The 24,157-nt window shown below is 35.7% G+C and overlaps 1 protein-coding gene across 3 annotated transcripts in view; it reads left to right on the top strand.

Moving 5' to 3' along the window:
* Nucleotides 1-23,765, top strand: part of Rars2 (arginyl-tRNA synthetase 2, mitochondrial) — a 51,528-nt gene extending 27,763 nt beyond the window's left edge. For 2 of the 3 annotated variants that reach the window (XM_020163801.2, XM_074078474.1), the window contains 13 exons: nt 645-721; nt 9,406-9,564; nt 10,507-10,613; nt 13,649-13,744; nt 17,310-17,370; nt 18,558-18,634; nt 19,051-19,175; nt 19,828-19,895; nt 19,979-20,088; nt 20,389-20,484; nt 21,421-21,495; nt 23,052-23,115; nt 23,554-23,765. In XM_020163801.2, coding sequence (XP_020019390.1) covers nt 645-721; nt 9,406-9,564; nt 10,507-10,613; nt 13,649-13,744; nt 17,310-17,370; nt 18,558-18,634; nt 19,051-19,175; nt 19,828-19,895; nt 19,979-20,088; nt 20,389-20,484; nt 21,421-21,495; nt 23,052-23,115; nt 23,554-23,640 — 1,202 coding nt within the window. In that variant the 3' untranslated portion in view covers nt 23,641-23,765. The remainder of the gene's footprint in view (nt 1-644; nt 722-9,405; nt 9,565-10,506; nt 10,614-13,648; nt 13,745-17,309; nt 17,371-18,557; nt 18,635-19,050; nt 19,176-19,827; nt 19,896-19,978; nt 20,089-20,388; nt 20,485-21,420; nt 21,496-23,051; nt 23,116-23,553) is intronic. The other variant, XM_074078465.1, reaches the window with a different exon arrangement.
* The last annotated feature ends 392 nt before the right edge of the window (nt 23,766-24,157 follow it).

Below are 24,157 nucleotides of genomic sequence, written 5' to 3' on the forward strand. Positions count from 1 at the left end.
ACTACTATCCCTGAACTCTTAAGCCTACCATCAAAGACCAGAAAAATATACATGCCCAAATAAAAGAATTTTGTCAGTTGGCTACCTTGACTGCGAAAAGTAATCACAATTTTTATCTCCTCTTGTTTTTCTTTGTTACTTGTTTAAGAGCTAATATGATTACACCACATCTATTCCTACCTTTAGATTTTGTTTTAACACCTACAGGTTCAAAAAGTTTGAAATCACTTCCCATCATTTGTTTTCACTAATATTAAGTGTCTGTTGTCTTACAGAGTAGCTGCTCAATAAATGTTTTCTTACTGTCTCCTAGGGAGGTGTTGAGCACTTGTTAGTACAAAGATAAAGTAGTCCTCGATCCTGCCTTTGATGAGTTCATAATCTTTTGGCTTCTGTGAACTTAATTTCAGTAATCTGGTCAATATACAGTATGGAATATATGATTCAATATGTTCAGTTTTACTTGTGTCAGTTTTCAGTACATACCTTTATACCTTCACAGAAGATGAAACGTGTTTTGCAGTAATTCCCAGGATACATAATTATGAGAGGTCAATCTTTTCATAGAAGTATACCTGTTCCCTGCCATGACTGTTGTCTACTGTTCCATAGTATAATTTTTCATTTACGGGTTATCATGATAGGTCTTCTGGGAACTGGCTTCCAGCTGTTTGGCTATGAAGAAAAACTCCAGTCCAATCCTTTACAGCATCTCTTTGAAGTAAGTTGGCAAGAAACAATATATTAAAGCCTTTAATAATTTTTTTCAGAGTATGGTATAACTTGGTAACAATTTTTAGTCCCAGGGCTTTTAAAAAAAAATGTGGTCCTGCCAGGCTGTGGTAGCTCATAACTGTAATCCTAGCTATTTGGGAGGCAGAGATCAGGAGGATCACATTTGGAAACCAGCCCAGGCAAATAGTTCGAGAGACCTCATCTTGGAAATACTCAACACGAAAAGTATTGGGAGAAAGGCTCAAGTGGTAGAGCGCCTCCCTAACAAACAAACAAAAAAAAAACCACAAGGTACCAAACGTAATAAAAAATGTTGGATTTAAATTACTAGGGAGTCCTTTTCATTTCCAAGGCTAAGTATATCTTTTATTACAGTTTTAGTTGATTAGAGACAGTATTTTCCCAGGTATAGAATCTTTTTAGAATAAATGTGTAGAATAGATTGAACCCTGAGAGAAATTTCTCTATTTCCTGTCAGTTGATATACTGCAGCTTTCCTCATGGTAATAACTAGAATTCACTTAGACTTGCAGAACATCAGTTGTTTATATTTTGGGGGGTGGTGGAAGAAGGTACATGTGTTTCTCTGAATTTGATATTTTTTTCATTTATTTTCAGTTTACTTTCTTGGCTTCTGCACAGTTTGAACTCTTGTCTATTCTTTTTCATTTAGTCCGTTGGATACTTTATTTCTGTATCTTCAACCCTTTCTGGAGTTCATAAAGCTTTTCCTAAAGCTTTATTAATGAGTAATACAAGTAATCACTAGTGATGAGTTTCCTTTTCAGTGTCCCAGTTGTTCTCTTTGTCATTTCTGGACTTAAAGACGAAACAGTTACAGTGTCAGCCATGTTGGTGACCTACAGGAGATCAGACTAAAGATGTTCTGCCTGAGTATAAGAAAGAGCACTGCCAAAATAATGCTTTACTTCTCCAGCCTCAGCTGTAGAGAGTACTGCATCATTTTCCTTTTTGACTTGATTTTTCTCTTGCATCTACCTTTGCAGTTAAATTGAACAAAAATTCTTAAAGACCTTAAAAGGTTTGTCATTTCCTCCCGAATCTATGCCTGTGCTGTACTTTAAATGCCTACATTTTTTTAAATATAGAGAAAATAGCCAGTATTTATTTATTTATTTATTTATTTATTTTATTTTGGTGGTATTGAGGTTTGAACTCAGGGCCTCTCACTTACTAAAAAAGTGCTCTACAACGTGAGCCATGCTCCCACCCCTAAAATCCTACATTTTGATTTATGTTAACTAAAAGACTTCTCTCTTTCCCATTAAGAGTTTCATTGATAGGCAAGAATTAAAAAATTAGTAACTCTTAGTGTCTGGAATTTTCTCTGCATTATGTTTTTATACTTTAATAATAAGTATTTTTTAGTACAAACTTAGCAAATCTTTCATCAGACCTAGACCTACAGAGAATACTACATGGCTCGGAAAATACAAATATCTGTGTGGAGCCTGATAGCATTGATTTAGATGCAGTTTGATATGAGAGTTACTCCCTTCTACCCTGCCTCAAAAGTTCTTTTTCTTTTAATTCTACAAATAGTAAACCTTAGTGTCCTAAATATTTAAAGTATTCTAATAAAATCTGTTCTCAGCTCCACAGAGACCTATGCATATATGTTTCTTTCTATGCAGTTTAATACATTTCCCACCTTGTGAGATTCACAAAAATCATGGGAGATTGACCTCTATGTTGGAGATTGATTGATGGAAACATATAAGGAAGGAACAAGGCAGGGGGTACTTCTGTGAATAAAAAGTCAAGGAATAATGGTTTTGCTTCCATTAGTGGGCCTAATAGTGTTATGGGGAGCAACACTTACAAAAGGCAGCAAGACACATGCACCTTGCTGTTGGGAATAGAAGACAGAGAACCATTAGAGCACTCATGCTTCCTTTGCTGGACAGAGAACAGGCAAAGTCTACAATGGCACCTCCAGGTTATATATCATTTGGTAATTTTTACAGATGCAGTTTTCATTTTAAAATTACAGTTGTCCCTATGGATTACTTTAATCAACAACTTTTGGGATAAGTGAAGTTTTTTCTTTTTTTTTTTTTTAGCTTTAAATAAATGCTAATGTTCTGTTTCTAAAGGAAAATCTAAAAGTCATATAGACAACTGAGTATATTTACTAGTTGGCAGGTGCTCTTGCATGCCCCGCAGTGTCAGCAGAGCTGGCACACATAGTAATACGAGTGTCCCCATCTTCATTTCAGGTAGCTAGATAGGTGGCCAAAGAGTTAAGGGCATGATTTTAAGCTGGTGTTTGGCATATTGGCAGTTGATCTGGGCACTAGCTGATAGAAAGTAAAGCTTTTAGAACAATCTGCATTTACCCCTTCTTGTAAAAATCTGCTTCTCAAAGTTTGGCAGAACCTGTTTCTTGTTAAACTAGTTAATTGTGAGCTCTTTTAGAGGAAGGACCATGTCTTCCTTATTGTTTATCCCCAGCCCAAGACTATGCCTTATAGTAAGTGTTTGATGAATTTGATCTCATACCTCTCTTTTGCTCCTTTTTCTGGTTTTGCTCTGTGTGTGTGCGTGTGTGTGTAAAAACGGGGTCTGTCTAGCTAGTCCTGGCTGGCCTCAGATTCTTGATCTGCTTGTTTCAGCCTCTCTGGTGCTGGTATTACAAGTCTGCACCACTACCACACTTGGCTTCTTTCCCGGTTTTTAAGTTGTGAAATATAAACCCTATTGTTTGTCCAGAGTAGAACTAACTATTGTAGGATATACCAATTACCATTTTCTAGACTCCATCTTACTTTATTAGCTTTTTCCAATTTACTAATGAAGAACCAAAGGGCTAGACCCAAAATTTTGACACAGACTGTCTGGCGCTGCCACTGGCATTACAAATGTCTTTCTGAGCCATTAATTTCCATTGGTTGTCATTATGGGCATAGGATTTTCCTTTCTTTTATCCCCCCAGTGCTATTGCGGGGAAACAATGACTGTTGAGTTTTGGCAGTTTCTGCCTTCTGACATTTGTTTTGAATTTGGCTTAGACCATTGAGTACCTGATTTGGTGCCCAGCACCCTCGAAATTCCACCATGATCTGTATCTCCCAGTTTCACTTTCTCACTGAGGTTAAATATTGTATTATATGACAGAAGATCTTAGAACTGGATTCATTGCATGGCATTTATTTGTATGAATTTTGATAGCCGTAGAAAAATTCCTCTGAAATATAATGGCAACCTCTCATAAGAGATCAATATCCTGCCAATAAAGTATGAATATAATTCAGTAGTCAAATACTGGCATTTATTTATTTATGCATTTAGTACTTGGGTTTAAAGTTAGGGCCTTGTCCTTGCAAGATAAGCCCTCTCTCATTTGAGCCACACCTCTAGTCTTTTTTGCCTTTAGAGGGCTTTTTTTTTTTCATTTTTGTTTGGCTGGATGTTTTGTTGGTGGTGATTTTTATTTTTTGTTGTTTTGTTTTGTTTTTAGATAAGGTCTCACTTTTTGCCTGGCTGGCAAGGGACTGTCATTCTCCTGCTTATGCCTGCCACATAACTGGGATTGCATCATACCCAGCTTATTTGTTGAGATGGGGTCTTACTAACATTTTTCTCTGACTGGCCTCAGTGATCCTCCCAATCTCCACCTCCCAAGTTGCTGGGATTATAGGTGTAAGCCACCACTCCTGAGTAGTACTGGCATTTATAAAGGTACTATATTAACACAACTAGTATAAATTTCTTCTTTAATTCAAAACAATTCTAGTTTGTTTTGTCTACCTTGAGGTGGACAAAGATTTGAGGTTAATGCAGTGACAGTCATTTATTAGAGTAATGGAAAGTTGAGGGATAGCTATCTCTAGGTGATGTTGTATGACAAATTTGACCTTGAGTTCCCTTTATCAATAGCTAAGGAAAAAAATGTAGTAAGTAGGAAAATAGGGCAAGAGCAATTGATATTTTCTTGCTCTTGCTTTTAAAAACATGGAAGTAGGATTTTTTCCTCAAGAGATCATGTTTTCCCAATATTAGATTTTCAAAACAATTTCTCAGGCTTAAGTAAAGAAAATAATTCAAGACTAAATTGATTCTGCTCATATGTAGGTAATGTATGCAGTTATTTTATAAAAAAAATTTGTTGAGTTTTTTATTGGGCCACGTTTTCTTTTTTTCAGGAAATATGGTTAAGGTTGATATGAATTTTTCTACTGAATAACACTTACATAGTTTCTAAATCATAGATCTAGTTAGATCTGAGACAGCCATTACTTTTGGGAGTGGTGAGAGCCAATATTAGTCAATTTTAGGGACTCCCCACCTCCCAAATCAGACAAACTTCCCTGAACTCTTGTGTTCATTCCAGTATATTCATAGAAGACTCTTGGCTTCAGTTCATACTGATCTCTAATATGCTTAGTATTCCAGCCTACCTGGAGCATGCAGCTCTGTTTGTGTGGCAGACTTTGCCTGGAGGGTCCTTGCCCTTGCCCAGTTCTACAGGCCTAGAGGGTATCCTCTCTGATAGCCATTTCCCTCCAGGTGCTTGCCACCACCTACAAACTGCCCAGCTTCTGCTATTTCTGAAGAGCCCCCCAACCCCTCCGCAGTCAAGATGATTCTTCTTCCGTCTGTCGGGGCATTCTCCCAAAAACTATTCCTTTCTACCCTACCTCCTGCTTTCTGTGACAACACTGCAGTGTCCCAGGATCCTCTGAATCCTTGACAGAGAATGAGGATGGAAACACCTGGAAAGGACAGAGTACACATTAATAGCTCAGTAAATATCTCATCCCATTCAAGTGTGCAGGAAATACTTTTTCAGCAGGAGAAATGCTATATTTATTAGGCACCAATGCATGTTTATTTACAAGGAATTAGCACCCTTGAATAAAGACGTAAGACATCATGGGGATGATGATGTATTGCAAAGAATAAAAACAGATTCCAAATGTTAAAAGAAGATAAATTGAGATCAAAGTACTATTCATATACAACTAATCATGCATTAGGGAGAAGAAATTTTATAACTAAGGAATTAAGTAGTTCAAATGAATTATTTTTTTTACTTCACAAGTTTTAATTTTATTGTTAGCTGAAGTATTGATATGTTAAACTTCAGTCATAACATTTTCTTGGAAGTTCTTTCTTTTCTTCCTTTGTGCAGTGCTAGGGATCAAATCCAGGGACCCATTCTTTAAATTTCTTTTATGTTCCATTTCACATTAAGACTATCTCAGCCCGCAATTATCTTAAGAAATTTCTGATCAAGGCATGAAACATTAAACAGTGAACTTACTTGTTCAAATTACAACCATGAATTTGTTACATCTTGTTTTCTAAGCGATGAGGTAAAACTTAATTGAATTTAAGATAGAAGACACATAAACATATGGATAAAAGGGTCTGTGATGTCTACGTTATGCTAATCCTCCTTAGTAGTTCTTCTCAGTACTGCTAGGGTAAGAATGTGGAAGGTGGAATTAGAACCCCACACTAAGAAGCTGAACTGTGCACCTATGTGGCTTATGGTATTTGAGCATTAATTTTAAGGGATTGGTGGGGAGAGGGCATTTCCCTAATTTTTTGTGCTTAGTTCTTTGTATGTGGATAGGTATCCCATGAGCTGACTGTAATTATCTTTATTTAGTTAAACTTGAAATAAAATAACATATGCTCTAGCAATCTTAACATCTAGAAGTAGCAAAAAGAGAAAGTTACTGTTCCTTAACAAAGTCAAAGACATTTAATTTATTCCCTACTAGAAATACAATTGATTTTAACATTCTGGTAACTAAAAGAAAAAAATTTTCCATTCTCAAAAACACTCTACGAAGCCATGCTGTCTTATTATGAAATCAATTTAAAATTTCATTTTTGTCCTTGGTGTCTAAATCTAGTCTCATAAAGAAGTTTTCTCCAAAATGCACACTTTTCAAGGGTATAAAGTTCATGGTAACTATCAGTTAAAATTGTTAGTTAACGTTATAATGCCAGAAGTGTATGGTATTAAATATAAGTTTGAAGTAAAAAATTTCTAAAATGTTGATAAATAATAATTGTGGTTTTATATTGTCCATTTATAAGCAAATTGTTAAAAATTTTTAAGACTTTTATATTTAATAGTGTCATGTGATTTTTAAGAATATTTGCTTTATAACTATAAATTTCTGAAATGCCAAGATTCTTCAAGTATTAGGAAGAGGTTTTTTGTGTGTGTTATTTTGTTTCTATTTTCAATTTTAAGAAAGAAAGGATTCTAAGGAAGTTTCTTCTAAAAATTCACATCAATAGGTTGCAATTTTTTTGTTTTTAAGATAGGGTCTTACTGTGTATTCCAGACTGGCCTCAAATTCACATTCTTCCTGCCTCAGCCTCTCAAATGCTAGGATTACAGGCCTGTACCATCATTCCCAGGCAATAATAGGTATTTTAAATGTTTGGCTACTTGGGTTTACAGTGTCACATTTTAAAAGTAAGTAAACTCTTTTCTCTTCTGAAAATGAAGGAAATTCTGTGTATGTTTGATTATAAATTATGTACATGCATGAATATGTATGTGTCAGAGTGAGAATCGCAAAGCATTTGTGAATGTATGTCTTTACTTCTGTAGGCTGGACTTCTAGGCAGTTGTCATTGGGTAGGTCATTCAAAATTCAGAAAGTTTACAGTTTGCTGTTTTCCCACAGCTTACCAAAAATCTTGTTTCTGTATTTTCTAATTGGTATTACATTTATTATTCTGGACTTACTAATAGCACCACTTGACAATTTTTTATGGTACATGTCAGGTCTCCCCATGATCACCTCCCAGGTATAGTGAGGAGGACTCACAGGATTCAGCATATAGTTAAACTCGAGGCTGTGATTTATTACAGGAAAAAATACAAAGCAAAATCAGCAGAGGAAAAAGGTACCTAGAATGAAATCCAGAGCCATGAGGCACGGGCTTCCAGGAGTCCTTTCTCAGTATGGTCATACAGGATGTACTTAGTTCTCTCCAACAACAGATCATGACCACACATGTGAAATGTTCCTACCAGAAAAGCGCATGAGATAATTCCATTTCCAGGATCTTTATTGTGAATTGGTCATGTAGGTACCCTGTATCTAGTACTTGCCAAATTCCAGACTCCCACAAGGAAAGCAGGCATTCTTCATAAACCGTATTGTTTGCACAAGCAGTTTAGGCTGAGTGAACCACTTTTATCAGGTATTTTGGCAAAAATATTCCCAAAAATCTATGTTCCCATGTCAGCCAATGACAAGCCTTGCAAACCAGTACATTTTAAAAATAGCTGTCTCAGGCCTGCTGTATTAACTCTTTTCCACACAGTGTGACTTAGAAAAAAATCAGATAACTTTAACCTTTAATTTAGCAGTATTTATTCAATCGATTCAGCTGTTCCAAGAATGAATATAAAATGTCTATGAAAGGCGAAACATTTTTACCTTGAGATGGTGTATAACATCCTGTTCCTTTTTTGTTGATATTATCTAGTGGGTAGAAATAAGCCACTGTCATTTCCCACAATGAAATCAACTTTTTCAACTCAAATGTTGTTGCCCTGATATTTTGATACTACTATAAAAGTTTAGAAGCCTCATTTTTATAGTTTATTTACTCATTTCTACTGCTTTCATCGTTTTTTAATAGTTTTCTGGAAATTATATATTAATAAACGTGTCATTCATGTTTTAACCTGGAAGTGAGTTACAACTTGCAAGTAAAATCTTTACAGTCTATGTAACTTCGATACTAATCAACCATAATATTAATATTTTATTGTCACTTATTACCATGTATTTTGAAGACTGGAAAATGGTTAAAACTGCACTACAAGTGACCCCTTAATAAGCCACCAATCTACACCTGTCACTGAGTGGCTGCTGAACTAAACCAGCCGAGACAGATGGTGCTGAAACATCCCACAAGTAGATGATCCACACAATTCTAAGGAGGCCATGTTGGAGTGTAATGAAACTATCCAAAAGGACTTAACTTTTTACCATGATCACCTGTTTGCTGGTCTTTTACAGGTTTAGGGAACTGAGTTTAAAAATTTGTCATCAAGGGCTGGCAGAGTGGCACAAGTGGTAGAGTGCCTGCCTAGCAAATGCAAGCCCCTGAGTTCAAACCCCAGTGCTGCCTAAAAAAAAAAAAAAAAAAACTTGTCATCAAAACACCTGCTGAATCTTTCATGGGCCTTTGATTTGCTAGATTGAGCTGTCCTACTTTCTTCAGCCTTTCTCTGAGAAGCTGCAAGAATAATAATATGACATTTTGAAGAACCAGAAATGCCAACTTAGTCTAAACCAGGCATTCTTAACTTAGGGGTTTGTGAACTTGACTGGGAAGAAAAAGTTGTACTTCATTTTCACTAACTATCAGAAATTGAGCATTTTCTTCCATTACTGTATGCAATTTTTAAAAATTTTGGTCAAGTACACTTAAATACTCAGTCATTTCCTGTTTAATCCTATGTATTTTATGCATTTAGAAACATTTTTGGGATGGCTTCTAAATGGCGATGCCAAAAAGAAGTGGGGGAAAATTACCCTTTCTGATGAGGTCATCCGCATAACTTTTGACTAAGAACTTTCACAATTGTGCTTTCCTTTCTTTTCACTGGAGATCAGTGTTTGGTAATGTACTTCACTTAATGTACTGTTTTACTTTTAGGTTTATGTACAAGTTAATAAAGAAGCAGCAGATGATAAAAAAGTAGCAGAATTGGCACATGAGTTCTTCCAGCGATTGGAATTGGGTGATGTGCAAGCACTTTCACTGTGGCAAAGATTTCGGGACTTGAGCATTGAAGAGTACGTTCGGATTTACAAGGTAAACTATAGGCTTCCTGTGTCCTCTTGTGATGTTCTGCACCTCTACTTAGAAAAGCTGCTTCATGAGCTCATGTTTTAAAATAGATTTCTGCTTGAGTTGAAAATTAGGACTCAAATAATTATTCTTTGGGTTGAGAGTTAACCTCCAAAGCAATGTCAAATGCCATTCTAATACTTTTCAGTTAGGCTTTTCTTTCTTCTATTATTCCTTCATTTTTTCTTACTCAGTTTTTCTTCCTTCAGTTCCTCAGGCCTCTATATGAGGGACATAAGTTCATTCATTTAACGGATATTTGAGAGGGAGATATGCAACAGTAAATAAAAAAAGAAAATCTTTGCTGTCAATGGACCTTACATTCTAGCACGGAGAAAGAGCAAATTAAACAAGTTAAAGATATAGCAAAGTAAACAGAAGTCACATAGTCTGATAGGCAGTGCTCAATGGTGAGATCAGTCAGGTGTGTTATGTGAATGGATGAGCAGAGTTTTGTTAAAGAAACCCATGCAGCGGGTAAGTGAGCAAGACGAAGTATGTAGAAAAGGAAGTCAAGAAGCTGTACGGTGGGACATGATTTAGACCCTTCTCAAGGTCTGTCCAGTGTTCCTTTCTGCTATTACAGAAATGTTCTGAGTTTATGCTGTCCACTTTGGTAGCCACTGGCCACCAGTGAACACTTAAAGTATAAGTAGTGAGACTAAAGAATTAAATTCTCAATTTTATTTAATTCTAGTTTAAGTAGCCACATGTACCTTGTGACCATTGTGAAGAGTTGACCAGTATTTTGTGAGGCATTAGAAGAATTAAGCAAAAGAGTACTTTGATCTAAATTTTATTTTCCCTGTTTGTGTGACATATGATAAGGCATCCTTAATTTTATCTTCAATGTAAGATCATTGGTGATTTACTAACTTTTCTCCTTTTGTTTCTGAACCCTTTTAGCGCCTAGGAATACACTTTGATGAATATTCAGGAGAGTCATTTTATTGTGAAAAATCTCAAGAAGTCTTAAAGTTGCTGGACAGTAAAGGACTCCTACAGAAAACAATGTATGTTCAGGTCACTATTCTTTAATAATGTATGGGTGTTCTTTGAAATTAGTATTGTTGTATTTCAGTGAGGACAACAAAAGTGTTGTGTGCAACATTTCTGGCATTTTTTTATAGTACATTTGCTGTTCAAAGTGCTTTCTCCCATGGTATTTTTTACTGCCATAGCAAAAGCCTAGTAAGGGTAGGAAGAAGGATGTCATCTCTGGTTCCTTGGGTATGACAGAATTCTTTCCTTTTTTAAAAAATTTTTAAATGACAAATGACAAGTTTTATATATTTATGTTGTGTCTTTATATATATGTAGACATACATACATTGTGGAATATTTAAATAAAACTAATTAGCGTAATAATGATGAGAATGAATTGTCTGAAAATCATCTCACACACTAAGTTGTGATAAAAACATTTAAAATCTACTCTTGTATCAGTTTTCAAGTGTACTCTACATTATTATTAATTAAAGTCACTGTGCTATACAGTAGATCTCCAGAACTTATTCTTTTTGTCTAACTGTAGCTTTAACGTCTCCCTGCCCCCGGTGACCACCATGCTATTCTATGCTTCTGAGTTTGATTCTTTCAGATTCTGCATATAAGTGAAGTCACGCAATATTTGCTTTTCTATCATGGCTTATTTCTCTAAGCGTAATGTCTTCCAGGTTCATCCGTGTTGCCACAAATGACAGAATTTTCCCTTCTAAGGCTGAGTAGTATTCCATGCTATGTATATACCACATTTTTTTTTTAATCTGTCATCCTTTGATGGGCACTTAGCTCAATCCAGTATTTTGGCTATTGTGGCTAATGCTGCAGTGAACACGATAGTGCAGGTGTCTCTTCAACATACTGATTTCATTTCCTTTGGCTAAATACCCAGAAGTGAGATTGGTAGATCATATGGTAATTCTATTGTTTAAGTTTCTAAAGTACCTCCATACTGCTTTCCATAATAGCTGTACTAATTTGCATTCCCACCAATAGTGCACAAGGATTCCTTTTCTCCACGTCCTTGCCAATACTTGTTGGGTTTTTTTTCTAATAAAAGCCATTCTAACAAGTGAGGATCTATCATTATGGTTTTAATTTGCATTTCCCTAGTGATTAGTGATGTTGACACCTTTTCATATACCTGTTAGCCTTTTGCATCTCTTCTTTTGAGAAATGTCTGTACAAATCCTTTGCCTATTTTTTTTTAGATTGTTTTCTTGCTTTTGAGCTGTTTAAGTTCTTCATATATTCTGGATGTTAACATCTTATCAGATGTATGATTTGTTAATATTTTCTCCCATTCAGTAAGTTATCTCTTTATGTTGATAACCTACTGAAGTGATTCAGTAGGTTGATTGTTTACTTACTGTACAGGAGCTTTTTAGTTTGATGTAATCCCATATGTCTATTTTTGCCTTTTTGCCTGTGCTTCTTGGATCATAACCAAGAAATTTTTGCCAAACCCATGTCAAAAACCTTTTATTTCTATGTTGTCTTCTAATAGCTTTACAATTTGAGATCTTTGGTGTAAGTCCTTAATCCAGTTTTAGTTGACTTTTTATATGGGGTGGATAAGGGTCCAGTTTTATTCTGCAGCATCTAGATATCCAATTTTCCTAGTAACATTATTGAAGAGAGTGTCCTTTACCTCAGCACCTTCGTTGAAGATCAGTGGGCCATAAATAGCTGGATTTTTATCTGGGCGCTCTATTTAGTTCTGTTGGTCTGTGTATCTTGTGTTATGATTAGAACAGCTTTGTAGAAGATTTTAAGGTCAGCAAGTACGATGCCTCAGACTTTGTTCTTTTTTGCTGAAGATTGCTTTGATAAATTGGGGGCTTTTTCATATCAACTTTTGGATTGTTCTCTTTCTGGAAAAGGTGGAGGAATTTTGACAGAGATTGTATTAAATCTGTACATTGAACAGTGTGGACATTTTTAGAATATTCTTCCAATCCATGAACCCAGAATTATCTTTCTGATTTTTTCTGTCTTAATTTCTTTGATCAGTGTTTTAAAGTTGTTAGTGTACAGATCTTTTATCTCCTTGGTTAAATTTATTCCTACATACTTATACAGTTGGTTTGTAGGACTTTTTTGTTTGTTTGTTTGTGGATTGTTAATGGCATGTTTTTCCTGATTTCACTTTCAGATAGTTCAAAATTAGTGTATAGAAATACTACTGATTTTTGTTTGTTGATTTTATATCCTGTATGTTTACTGTGTTTTTTCTGAGAGTTTTTTTGGTGAAGTCTTTAGGTATTTCCATATATAAGATCCATTGCCTGCAACCAAAGACAAGATAACGTCTCCTTTCCAATTTGGATGCCTTATATTTCTTTCCCTTCTCTCTCCCCAGTTGCTTTCTAATTCAAATTTTAGCTTCTTGTTAGCTAAACAAATTTAAAAAGTAGTTTCAGGCATTTGTAATATAGAAGCCAACCAGATGCTTAGAGGTGTCACTTTTCATAGTACAAAAGCAAAATTTCTCTTGACATCTTTATAAGGAAGACATGGAAATACATGTGTAGTTAGAGGCATCCTCAATAATGTCTTTAAGGAAAAATACTAAAATCTTTAAGGCAAAAATTTTAGTTATCTTATACTCGTTCCAGTTTTTTGTCAGGCAAAAAATAATAAAATTCTATGGTATTTAATATTCAGGAGTACTTTTCTGGCATGTTAAAAATTAGTCCAATATTGAATGCTATATCAATTTGAGTTACAAGAATTTGTGATATTTCATAGTTAAGCTGCAGTTGCGATCTCGTTTTTCAGCTAGGTATTTTAAAGATATTATCTGGCTACCTTATCCTGTGCTGCTGATTAAAAGAAAATAGGATAGCCAAACATTAATTATGTCATACCCACTTTTAATAGATTTTCAGCCATAGTTCTTTAAGTTCTAGATTTTTTTTCTCTATTGTTGGTTATAGTTTGAATTAACACTGATTATGGTACTTGAGTGAAAGAATAGCTTCTGGTTTGCCAGAGTAGATATTCTACTCTGTGTTGCTTCAGAGTTACTTTTTTGCATTTCTAGAAAAGGAGCTGCTGTAGTGGATCTCTCCGGGAATGGTGACCCCTCTTCCATCTGCACTGTGATGAGAAGTGATGGAACTTCTCTCTATGCAACCAGGTTTGTAGCGTCTGTAAGAGTAAACATCAGAATGTGTATGACTTTATGTTCTTTGTTCAAAGTTTAATGTAAGACAATCTTTTTATCCTCACAACTGTTACAAATTCCAGTTGCAGGTTTTAAATCTATTGATTTCATATTTAAAAATATTTATTGGGTTCCTATTTATCACCAGTTACAGATCCAGAAAGATTTAATGTCATAATAAAAGTGACCCAAAAACTACCTACAGTTTGTTAAACGTCATTGGACATCATTCAGTGCTACAGCAGAATATATTATTCTACAAACTATAAAACTGAGGTCTTTCATAATCAACTGTTAAGTACTTTTACAATTGCATGTTGGCAGGAAATATATACTAAAAGGTGACCATATTAACTCAGTGGTGCCTTCACACATTAAAGACCATCTTTCATGCACATAAATGCCAGGCCTAATTATGACTATCGTAAAATAGGTTAGAGGAGAAGTCAGTGTGTTGTTTATGTTTTTTTTACTTATCTCTATGACTTACCTTATGGAAGGGAGCAGTTTCTGCTTTAAGAACCAAGTTTATTAAGCATACATGATTTCTGGGATAAAGCTAATAGGAAGGACAAGGTAGGACACTAAGCAAACATGGCCATATCCAAGTGTTGCTGACAAAAGGCTCTAGTGTCTCCCAGGTCTAAGTATTGTATTAGTCACAAACCACTTTTGTTTTGTTTTTGTGGTACTGGGGCTCAAACCTAGGGTTTTGTTACACTAGCACTTCCTTTGCCACTGACCACGTGTCAGTCCCTTCACATAGCACTTTTATAGCATAATGATATTTTATTGTTACTATTGACTACTGTCATTATTGCCAGTAATTTAAGCAAACAAGTTTTCTAACTGCTCCTTAGAGAATTCATCTCTCTATTACTCCCGACATTTTCCTTTTATCAATCCCATGCAATTAGAATTAGGAAGTAAGAAGAACCTACATGTTTAAGAGACATAGTCTTTTTTCTAAATACAAAAAATACATGTAGTAGAAAACTTCTTGTGCCAGGTAATTATCCTAGACAAATTAAAGAAATTCTTGAATAGTGGTTATTAAAAATGTCGTTCAGAGTAGAAACTCCTTGTCAGAAGTACTGCAACTATCTTGATCTTTTGAGGACAATCACTAGGTGTAGATTTTTCAACACCTAAACCTGTTCTTTTACTTGGAAAAAGAAATGTCCTCTTAGGACAGAGGTTCTACGCCAGAAAGTCTCTACTACTCTCCTGATTTGGTGTTTTTTTTTTTAGGCTATCACCATGTCTGGATTTTTCTATATGTTTACCTTAACACCTGAAGTTTATCTTTTTGTTCTAATTTATTTTTAGTTTTATTTTTGTGGTAATGGGAATTGAATTCAGGGCCTCACACATGCTAGGAAAGAGCCACAGCCCCAGCCCTTTTATTTTGTAAGTTGTTTTTTAGATAGGGTTTCACTAACATTGCCCAAGCCAGCCTTGAACTCAAAATCTTCCTGCTTCCACGTCCCCAATAGCTGGGATTATAGCAATAAGACACCCCAGTTACCTTATTTTCTCTTTTCTTTGGGAAAACAAGTCCCTTTGCCACAGTAGCTTCCTTATAATGTATGTAAGGATCTAAATTAAAGGAGTTAATAACGGAAAGCACAGGAGAATTCTGAAAAGAACACAGGCTATGAGGCTGGAGACATTGATTTTTGTTCTGACACCACTCTCTAGGTCAGGTTCCCTATTTTGTGAAAATAGGAGACTTGAACTTACATGACTCCACACTTCTACTGTCTTCAAACTCAGTTTCTACAAACTCAACCTAGGACTGTTTCTTGTATTCTCTTGTTCTTTCATTAGTTTAGGAAGCTTCTCTCTGTTTTGTCATTGGCACAAATAGAAAAATTGTAATGGGGCTCTGTATTTGTGATATTTTTGTGATAATCTATGCCAGTGTTTCCTAGCCTTTTAAAAAAAATTATAAACCCTCTCAGTAACTTTTTAACCATATTTTCCTTATTGTCAGCCCTCAAGAATTTTATGAGGGCTGTGTGTCTCTGTATATTATATACATATCTAGGCTATAAGGTTCTCTTGCCCCTCAAAACCCAGGCTGTGCCTCTATTGAGAATGTACATTCTTTTTAGGTCTGGATCATGAGGCAGGCACTGATGACAATTTGGTGATCTCCAACATTTTAATCTTCTCTGTGGGGAGCAGATTATGGGAAGCCTATGAGAACTTGACATAAGCACAGTTATGCTCAGAAATCTGAAGGCTGAGTTGACACAGCCCCAGCTACAGAAGGGAGTGAGCACAGCTTTGTCAAATAATCTGCAGGCTGAGTTGTCATGGCCCCAGCCACAAAAGGGGGTGAGGCCAAAATGCAGCATGCCTGGCCTGCTTTTCCTAAGATGTTTATGTTTAGAAAGTAGCAATCACAGGTTTCTCATGTTACAATGTCATGCCCCTCCCCCAAGAACTGTTGCTCCACCTCCATATTTGCCACTGTATGTAAAAGACTTGCTGAAGGAGGAGCCAACAGCTGGATGTTGGCTGTTGATACTGCTGCTGCTGATGCTGCTGCTGTTGGCTGTCTGCTTGCAAAAGGGAGTGGCTGCTGTTGTGTGTCTGCGAGTCTAAGGACCAAGACTTCAGGAATTATGCTACAGATTAAAGAAAACATGGGACAGTGTGAGTCTAAGGACTAAGACTTTAAAGAATAGAAAAGAAGAAAGGCTTTAAAGAATAGAAAAGAAGTAAGGTTTTTAAAGAATAGAGAAAAGAAGAGAAGGAAAAAAGAAGTAACGAGGCTATTGTGCATCTCCATCCAAGTGCCCAACACATCTGACCCCAACTTTCTGCATGTCTGTCTTCTATCTTTTGTCCTTTCTAGCTGCCCCAAGTTAGGTTTCTAGGACAAGCTTGTGGGTCACGAGACTTCCCAGTATCAAATACTGTTAACCAGAAACAGCTTTAATGTTCAACTTCAATATTTAGATAATCTTTCACTTAAAATTTCATAGTTTGTGTCTTATTGTTCATTATTTCATACTATGTACAAATTAAGTATTTTGTATTTAACCAGAGATATAAGAGGTGAGTGGAATTTTTTTTAATATACATGGGCTTTTAAAATACACTAGAAAGGAGGTATGGCTTTTGAGTGATTCAAGAGTTTAAAAATCCTTGGTAGTATTAATAGAAAAGTAGCAAAAAGATACCTCTTTAGCTACTATATCACCTATATTTTGATTATGTTCTTTAAGAAAATGTATTACAGAAAATTTACAATTACACAATTCTTTTCAATAGAGCCTTAATTATAAAACATTTGCCTACAGGATACTTTGCCCAAACCTTTTTAGTTTTTTACTTCTTTTAGCACTTTTGTTTATTTATCTTTGAGGTTTTTTTTTTTTATTACTTTTCCAGAGCATTTATTATTTCTTTTCTCAAACCTAATTTTGTGAGGTTTTTGTGTCAGAGTATATCAGAATGATACAAGCATAGTTCATATACTCCAGGCTGTAGGATAGTAATTATTGACTTATGTTCATTTTTTCAGAGATCTTGCTGCTGCTATAGATCGAATGGACAAGTATAATTTTGATACAATGATTTATGTGGTAAGTAATCCCAATAAAAAACAAAAATTTATGACCCCTACCTCATGAAAACTGCAGCAATACAAATTGGGTGCCTTGTAGAAACACTATAGGAAAATAATTATGTCAAGCTGCAGAGAGAATTCAACACTCAGTAGTAGTGTTAAGAGTAGTAGTTAAGGTAGACAACTCTGTTTAAAATATGTTTTTAAAATACTTAAAAATCAAAAAGCTCACATTGCTTCATAGTAAAACAAAAAACCAAATCTGGAAAATCATTTTATGAAATGAGTATGTACAGGTCACTGTACCATAATTATTTTTTTAAAAACTTTTTATTTGAAAATAGTTTAAGGCTTACAAGAAGTTTCAAAATAGTTCAGTGTTCTGTATCTTCACCCAGCTCCCCCCAAAGATAGTATCTCACGTGATTGTAATACTTTGTCAGTATCAGGAAATTGACATTCATAAATATCTAATTCAACTTTCTCAGTTTTTACATGCACTTTTATGTGGTTTTGCTTTATGAAATTTTATCACACGTATAGACTTGTGTAATTGTCACCACATTCAGAATATCGAACTTTTTCTAACAGAAATAGTTAACTACTATTTCCACCATGGTCAGCCACTTAAGCACACCCTCCCTCCAACCCAAACCTAGTTCTCTCTCACAAGTTTTGTCACTTTGATAGTGTTACATAAGTGCAGTCATATAATATGAGGAAGTTAGCTGAGGTTAGCTTTTATCAACCACCATGGAGAATGCCTTTGACATCCATGCAGTGTTGTGTCCCTAGTTTACTCCTTTTATTGCTGAGTGGTATTCTAATCTCTTCCCTTCCTCCTTTTCATGCGCAGCCTCCCTTTCTGCTAATAAGGTTACTGTCAACCATCTTTTAAAAGTTTTGCTTAGGATTTCTTGGATAACAGCTAAAAAAGAAGAAATTTAGATAGAATACTCAGAAGATTAAAGTTCATATTTTCTCCTTACCCAGTGGACTGCTGCAGCTCTTATTCCCTCTTCTGTAGAGAACCCAGCTTGGACACTATTCTAGTGGCATCTGGTTTTGTGTTTATTAAAAACATATTGATAGACAATGATTTTAGTCTGTCAAACTCTAATATGTTGATCTGATTTAGGTCCAATCTATTTTTGTATATTAACTTACCACTTTTTAAATTTTTTAAATATATTTTCTTCCAAGACAGATAAAGGCCAAAAAAAGCATTTTCAGCAAGTGTTCCAAATGCTGAAGATTATGGGTTATGACTGGGCAGAAAGGTATGTCTGCGTAGTTCTTAATTGCTTACTTAGCCAAGTCTGAAAACATACCTAGATTTCCATTCACACTTCAGTTTGTTTCAAGATGGTACTGTGGAAAAGCAGATTTGATTTTTGTATTTTTATACCAATTAGTATTTTTATTAGACTTCTACTCTCAGGGTTTTGATTTCTGATAATATTAATCCCCGTCTCCTCCTCCTTGTAAAGACAGCTAGTAATTTAATCACACGCTAGAGATTATCTCAGTAAAATGAAGCTCTGTGCCTCGTGTTTGCATGCAACAAATCACATCCTCCATTTTATTAATTTTTAAGAACTCTAATATGAGATTCAAAGTTTAAGCCACTGTCTGAAAATATATACTTGGTTCATTAGCTTCATTTTAGCTTTTGGTTGACAAATTCCTGTTTCAGGTGCCAGCACGTGCCTTTTGGAGTTGTTAAGGGAATGAAGACACGAAGAGGGGATGTCACTTTTCTGGAAGATGTCTTAAATGAGATTCGATTAAGGATGCTACAGAACATGGCCTCCATTAAGAGTGAATTCATTTTTTTGCTATTAAAGTCATCCTTTCATGCCACTTTTGTTTTGCTGGATTTTGGGATAATGTAATTTATTGTAACTCTCTTTCCACTGAACTTTGACTGACTGTGTCGAAGGTAGCTTTTAGCGATTTAAAGTGCCAGTTGTTCATTTTAATCATCTGAATTGAATGATCTCAGTCTTCTTTTCATGGGCAGCTTTAGCATTCTGTTGTCTGGGTCATTCTGTGAAATTCTTATGTTATTAGTTGGGTACAAGTCACAAGTTGATGTGACTTTCCTAACCTTTACCCTTCGAAATATAAGTATCAGCTGTGTCTAACATCTTACAAGGGATATTTGTAAATAAATAAATTCATATTTCTTCCCTTTAATGTAGGAAGGGGGAAACGTAGGCAGGTAAATTAGCCTAAATTCAGAAAGTAAAGTGCCCACTGCAAACTTCTGTGTTCTTCATTGCCAGCATAAACTTTTTTTTTTAAGTAGAGGGTTTGAATTCAGGGCCTTGTACTTGCTAACCAGGCACTGTATCACGTAGGCACCTCCAGGCCATCAGCATACATTTATAGCAGCTTTACTTTTTCTTCACATCAGTGCATGATTTTGGTAGAGTGTCTTGTAGGTTAAAGCTGGCTGTCATTGTTTCAGCAACTAAAGAACTTGAGAACCCACAGGAAACTGCAGAGAAGATCGGGCTGGCAGCGCTTATCATTCAGGTCTGATAACACTTCTTCCTATGAGATTTTTTTTGGCTGGTGCTAGAACAGATATCAGGGCTGAAGATTTACTCTCATTTTAGGACTTCAGAGGTTTACTCTTGTCTGACTATCAGTTCAGCTGGGATCGTGTATTCCAGAGTCGTGGGGACACAGGAGTTTTCTTACAGTACACACATGCTAGGCTCCACAGGTGAGAAAAGGCAACAAGAAAGGGTGCTGCCATCCTTCTTGAGGCTAGTGGTTCGAAGACCAACTTCCTGTTGCTGTTGTTAAAAATTTTTAAGCACTTATGTAACAAATGCTTTTGTGTATATTAACTTATTTTGTATAATAACCTGCCAAAGAATAACTCTGCCAAAGGATATCCTATTACCTACATTTACTTAGGGAAAATTGAGGATTCAGATCAAACAGTGTTGGCATCAAATCCTAACATAGTATATTATCTATATGTCCTTGGATTTTTTTAACTGTAAACTTTTGATAACAGTTTGGAAGAGACTTTTGGATGTGGTTATTTGAATGACTTCAACACTGCTTGTTTACAAGAGCCACAGTCTGTTTCAATTCTCCAGCATCTTCTCAGGTATGAAGGTTTCCTGGTATTATCAAGTCTGCTTCTCTTTATTGAGTTTACTGTTGGTTGATGTTTTTGCTAATCACTAGAATCAGTAGTCCAGTGACTGCCTTTAGACCTGCTTAAAGATATGCCCAAAAAGTGATTGTCTGCTTTTGAGGGCAGATAGAGGTCAGATTAGGCTGATACTCAAGATCAGTCTTTGAGTCTTGAAAATATTATCACCACTGAAGTAGGCAAAGATTCCTTGCTTCCTATAGTCCATTGTCTGGTAAAGCTTGATAAAAGCATAAGCTTTGGGTTCTGGGAAAAAGCATCTCTTGCTCTCTGTGATAAGGAAGACTGAAAAACCCTGCCTTTGTGCACCATTTCCATATACCAACTTTCCTTCACTTGCCTTGTGATTTCAGTGCATGGTCTCAAAATACATCTGTCTGCCTGATGACACGTGGCAAGAGACTACATCTTGTAGACTAATCTCAGTAGATTAGTATCCAAAAAGGATGTGGGTGGTTATTGAACAAGGAAGCTTTCTTTGATTGCTATCAGTGGTCAGTGGTTCTTTTCCTGGGATCAGCTAATTTGAGAGACAAGATAAAACCAACCTGATTTCTTAGCCTTTAAGGTAGATTTTGCTAGTTTGTAAATTATGTTATTCAGCATGGTTGGAGACTTTGTATATTCATTTTTTTTTTCAGTACTGTGGTTTGAACTCAGGGCCTCATGCTTGTGAGGCAGGTGCTCTACTGCTTGAGCCACTCTGCTAGCCTTTGTACATTCATTTTAACAGCCATAATTTAAGTTTTTACTCTGGACTAGTTCTGAAGGATATTAATATGATGTGAAGTCAGTTTTACATCCAATGTCTTTTAACATCCTAACATTTCAACCTAGTGTAACATGTGCACAAGTCTGTCTCTGCTAACTGCTCCTGTCATCTTCTAGGTTTGATGAGGTACTTTATAAATCATCTCAGGACCTTCAACCCAGGCACATTGTGAGTTACCTTCTAACTCTAAGGTACTTATAATCTTTGTATTTTCAAGACATTTCTTTCATGTAAAGGTTTCCTATAAGTAAGTCCTTTGCCCTAAAAATCGGTGTGTTTTTGCTTTCAGTTACAGGATTTCTTGCTTCATCTTTGCCAATTAGCAATTCATGTTAATTTTTTCATCAAATGATACAAGGTAGAATCACTGTAGTCAAGTGACTAGGAACTGACAGTGAGATAGGTAGTTACAGCACAGTGCCATGTGTCGTAAGAGTGGAATGAAAGAGATGTTAGCCCAGCCAGCCTTGAGAGATCAAAGAGAGCGTCTCAGGGAAAAGCAGTAGATATTAATCAGAAGCAGATAGCTGGGAAGGGGGAGAAAGCCAAGAGCTACAAGCATAATCATTAGAGGGATAAGAAATTATGTGTGTCCTGGCCTTTTAGCCATCTAGACTATTTTTCTGGGTAGTTGGGTCTATAAAAGGATTTTAAGCAGAGGTACAGAAAAATCAGTCAACTAGGGGGCAGAGAATGAATTGGAAAGCAAATCAGTGACACTTTGATAGAATTCTTGTCATGGTTATTTTAAAAGCTTTGAATAGCAGTTTGAGTCTACTAACAGTAGTTGTATCTTCCCATAAAGGTTAAGAAAGGAAATTTTCCTTTTATTAAAAATGTACTGAAATCAGAGACTTACTGAGACTGTTTTCCCTTAAGTTTAGTTTACATAACTGGCTGATAAATTTGAGAGAGTAAGTAGAATTTAATATGGTCTCATACACCCTGAAGAAGGTGGTATCTGATTTGGAGAAGTAATCACTATGTCCAAATAATCACCTAATTTGGAACTTCTAAGACTGAAAGGTCATGGGTGGGACTGTTTTTGCTTTTTTGATGGCACTGGAGTTTGAACTCAGGGCCACATGCTTGCTAGGCAGGTGCTCTACCACTTGAGCCACTGTCAGCCTGGGACTGTTTCCTTGATTATACTTCTTACTCTAACTCCCTCAGATGTAAGTAAGATTTTTTTTCTTTAAATTCTACTTAGACCTATAGAGGTAAAGAAGTCAGAAAATCCTACGAAATGTCGCTCACTAAAGGAATCTCCTGGGCATCATTTCTTTGGCACATTGTTCTACTTGTTGCCCTACTTCAATGGAACAGGTGCTTTAAGAAAGCGGCCAGTATGTGTGCAGAGTAGATTGACAGCTAGTCTCTATCCCACCTCCTCACTCTACAGAGGGGAAAAGGCCAGGCCATATTATACCTTTAGTTGTAAAGGCTGTCTAAATAAGAAAAAATGAATTGTTAGAAAGGAGTGACCTATATTTGTAAAGTGTATCTATCTACATTTGTAAAATTGGAATCTTAAGAATCTGCCACTTGGTAGTAGAACCAAATCCAAAGTTTGAGCTCAGTTTTAGAAAAGGAGTGAATTGCAGTCTCAACTTTATAACTTTGGATACCTTCTTTAGTGATTCTAAGCCTTGATTTATTTTTAAGTTGAGTGAGCAAAATGAAAGATCAAGCTCATTTGTTACACAGGAAATTAACCACTGGCCCTCATGATCTCTTTCGGTTTCAGTCATCTTGCAGCTGTGGCACACAAAACACTCCAAATAAAAGACAGTCCTCCTGACGTGGCTGGGGTATGCTATGTTGAATGTTTTCTTTATAATCCTTAGCGGTCTCAGACTAATATTACAAAGATTAGTAATAACAATCTTGTAAATTTTTCTGAAAGTGTTGTTTTAACTCCAGCAATATACTTACTAACTCAGATAATGATTACAACTGCCAATGACAATTAGTGTTTATATACTTTCCAAAATACTAGACTGAAACACATTTCCCTACATCAGATGTTTGAGGGATAAATTCTGCCACTCCCACTCCACACCCCTTTCTATACCAGTTTTAGTGTAAGGGATGCTACAATGTATTTTCCCTTGCCTACCATAAACTCTAAGGCACTTTGAGACATTGTTCCTACTTTAAATTAGAAGAATTACTTATAAGATCATTCTTATTTACTTACAGCTAGCCTTAATATTGAATGGAACATTTAATCATTCTTTATTTTGTAGGCCAGACTTCATCTTTTCAAAGCTGTTCGTGCTGTCCTAGCCAATGGAATGAAACTTCTTGGAATAATACCTGTATGTAGGATGTAATTTCTAATTGAAATGGCTTTTTTAAGTGCTAAATGAATCTAATTATTTGTTCTTACATGTCTTGTTCATAATAAAATTTGAGCTTCATTCTGTACCAAAATATAATTTTTATCCTTAAAAACAAATCATGTGAGTTCCCTCATTGTCAATAGGCACTAATTAGACATTTGAAAAGCTAGGTTAAATCTTCTTAAACTCAACATTATTGTCTAATGGGGGTAAAGAATTCAGAATTTAAACTCTGCCTTGAGATCTCTTAGTGTCATTCTTCCATAAACTCATCTCGTTACTGAGATGATCCACTGTTTTTTATCAAATGGTGAAAGGGAGGGTAGGTGGATCCTAATTTTCTTTTAATCGTGGCTAATTATGAACAAATATAAGATTAAAAATAAGCCTTTTTGCTGATATATACCAGTAAATTCCTAAATCAACTCAGGGACTGAATATATTTGAATAGCAAGGTATTACTTGTACGTTGCATTTAGGATCTTTTTATAAAATGTGGTCCATTAGT

Source organism: Castor canadensis, chromosome 1 (genome assembly GCF_047511655.1).
Source record: "Castor canadensis chromosome 1, mCasCan1.hap1v2, whole genome shotgun sequence".
In the NCBI taxonomy this organism is placed as follows: domain Eukaryota; kingdom Metazoa; phylum Chordata; class Mammalia; order Rodentia; family Castoridae; genus Castor; species Castor canadensis.